This window comes from Mus pahari, chromosome 14 (genome assembly GCF_900095145.1).
Source record: "Mus pahari chromosome 14, PAHARI_EIJ_v1.1, whole genome shotgun sequence".
In the NCBI taxonomy this organism is placed as follows: domain Eukaryota; kingdom Metazoa; phylum Chordata; class Mammalia; order Rodentia; family Muridae; genus Mus; species Mus pahari.
Window position 1 is genome coordinate 27,099,977 of NC_034603.1, and position 2,556 is coordinate 27,102,532.

Genomic DNA, 2,556 nt, shown 5'->3' on the forward strand with positions numbered 1-2,556 from the left:
AAAGAAAAGAAAAGAAAAGAAAAGAAAAGAAAAGAAAAGAAAAGAAAAGAAAAGAAAAGAAAAGAAAAGAAAAGAAAAGAAAAGAAAAAGGGGGAAGAGAGCTGAACACCAGAATCTTCCATCTTTGTCTGCTTTCTGGCTGTGGATGGGAGGTGACAAGCTGCCTCATGCTTCTGACACCACAGCTCCCCCTCCCATAATGGACTGGATTCCCTCAAAACATAAACCAAGAGGAACCCTCTTCTTCAAATGTCCGTCAGGTAGATGACCACAGTTACCAGGTAACAATAACAATCCAGGCACCACGTTCAACATGAACAGGTGTAGAGGGGATGGAAGTAGGTATGCTGAGAGAGCAGGGGAGGGGACAAGGCAGAGGCAGGTCATCCTGGCCCAGCAGCAGGCCAAAACAGGCTTCTAAGCTGGGACCATCACACAGGACCAACCTACCACTGAACTACCAGGACTCCAGGGCTATAATAGGGCCCATGGACCAGCAACAGGAAGAGCAGGCTCTGAGCCTCGGGCCCGGACACTCACAGCCCACGAGGGCAAAGAACTGGGCCTTTCCCCCCAGAACTTGAGGGACAACGGCTCTTGCACCTGAAGAAGCCAGCCCAATAGAACCAGTGAGGAGGAAGGCAGTGGAAGGGGACAGGGGAAGGAACTGTTGGGAGACATCAGGAATGTGTGAGAAAGAGTCTCTGTCCTCAGAGTTCAGGGGACAGTAGAGGACAGACACTGGGCTGTAAGAACCAGACAAGGAAGCTTTGCACCCCCTGAGTGTTCAGCTGCATCTCTGCCCTGAACACCATGACACCCACCTGCCACGTCCAGGCGGAAGGAGAGCTTCTGACCCCCGGCCTCGCAGCTGTACTCCCCAGCATCCGCCTTGCCCGCCTGCTGCACCACCAGCCTCCTGGAGCAGCCCGAGGCCTCCACGCGCACCTTCGAGCTGGAGCTCAGCTTCTTCCCGTCCTTGAACCAGGTCACCTCAGTCTGAGCCTGGGCCACCTCGCAGCTCAGTGTGGTGCTGGCCCCCGCCTCTGCCTTCACCTCGCTGCGTGCCTGCTGCTCCTTGGCAAACACCAGCTTGGGCTCTAGAGACAGGTGGGGATACACAGGGTCAGAGAAGTGTCTAGGTCAGAAAGGCCACGCGGGGGAAGGGATTGGATGTGGTGGCCATAGGACAGAGCACCCACCAGGCTCTGCACCTGATGTGCTTAAGAAGTCCCAGCATCCCTCAGCACAAGCCACAGTCCATCCACACATCCCATCCCTACTATAAAGGGTTCTGTTACAGTTTCTGTGAAAAGCAAGGGGCGGCACATCCACCCTACAGTGACAAGGGTGTGTGTCCCCAAGACTGTGCAAGGCACATCCTCACCAGTGCAGAGTCCCTGATGCTCCATACTCTTGCCTGCTCTGAGAATCAGGAGCCACGGTGTTAAGGATGTAGCCTCGACTCTCTGGTTCTACCTTGTGTTCCTGCCTCACCAAGTGGAGGACCATTCCCAGCTCTGGCCACTAGTGCTCCATCTTCCGGGATGTGACATTTACTCCATGGCTAATAGTGCATCTCTGCCCCATTCATAGTTTTAGGTGCTCTTTATATATTCACACACTAAGGCTGTGCCTACAGTGTTCAAAGTGCCTTCCCCATCTGCTGTGTGTCAGATGGAAGATACACTAACGTAAAGTTTCATATGAGATGAAAATGTTGACTTCCATTTGTGTTGAGTGGATTTATATCTTATTTAATCTTACTGTAAGATTTTTCTCTCTTTCTGTTTTGGTTTTTCGAAACAGAGTTTTTCTGTGTAGCCCTGGATGTCCTAGAACTCGCTCTGTAGACCAGGCTGGCCTCAGACTCACAGAGATCCACCTGCCTCTGCTTCCTAAGTGCTGGGATTAAAGACGTGCGCCACCACCACCACCCAGTTTATTCTGAGATCTTAAGTAATCCACTGTGTCTGCTCAGAGCTAGTTTTTCCCCCACAGTAAAGTCTGATGCAGCCAGGTGATGAGCCTGCTGTTCTTTGGCAAGAACCACTAAGGAACATTAGGAAGGCTCTAGTCAGAAACAAAAACATGACAACGATGAAACTCCCCAACACGGGAGCAACTCTCCAGACACACAGGAAGGAAAGGACCTTCCCGGGACACCCTTCCCACTCAATGTCCCGCTCCACGCTGATCTAAACATGGGGATAGGAAGCAGGGTGATGTGAAGAGACAATGTGTAAAGGAAAGACCATAGGGCCAGCCATGGTTGGTCTTGGCTCACCATGAGCCTAAAGTACAGAAGCATAAAGAGACCAAGAGGCGCACAGTCAGCCATCGACATGAGCTAGTCATCACTTCCACACAAGGCTTAGTATCAACACCCACCTGCCACGTCCAGGCGGAAGGAGAGCTTCTGTCCCCCGGCCTCGCAGCTGTACTCCCCAGCATCCGCCTGGCCCGCCTGCTGCACCACCAGCCTCCTGGAGCAGCCCGAGGCCTCCACGCGCACCTTCGAGCTGGAGCTCAGCTTCTTCCCGTCCTTGAACCAGG

At 52.8% G+C, this 2,556-nt stretch overlaps 1 protein-coding gene across 1 annotated transcript in view; it reads right to left on the reverse strand.

Moving 5' to 3' along the window:
• Positions 1–2,556, reverse strand: part of Obscn (obscurin, cytoskeletal calmodulin and titin-interacting RhoGEF) — a 139,479-nt gene that overhangs the window by 87,387 nt on the left and 49,536 nt on the right. The window contains 2 exon segments of the mRNA XM_029545663.1: positions 825–1,100; positions 2,392–2,556. The exon segment at positions 2,392–2,556 is cut by the window's right edge and continues 26 nt beyond it. Coding sequence (XP_029401523.1) covers positions 825–1,100; positions 2,392–2,556 — 441 coding nt within the window.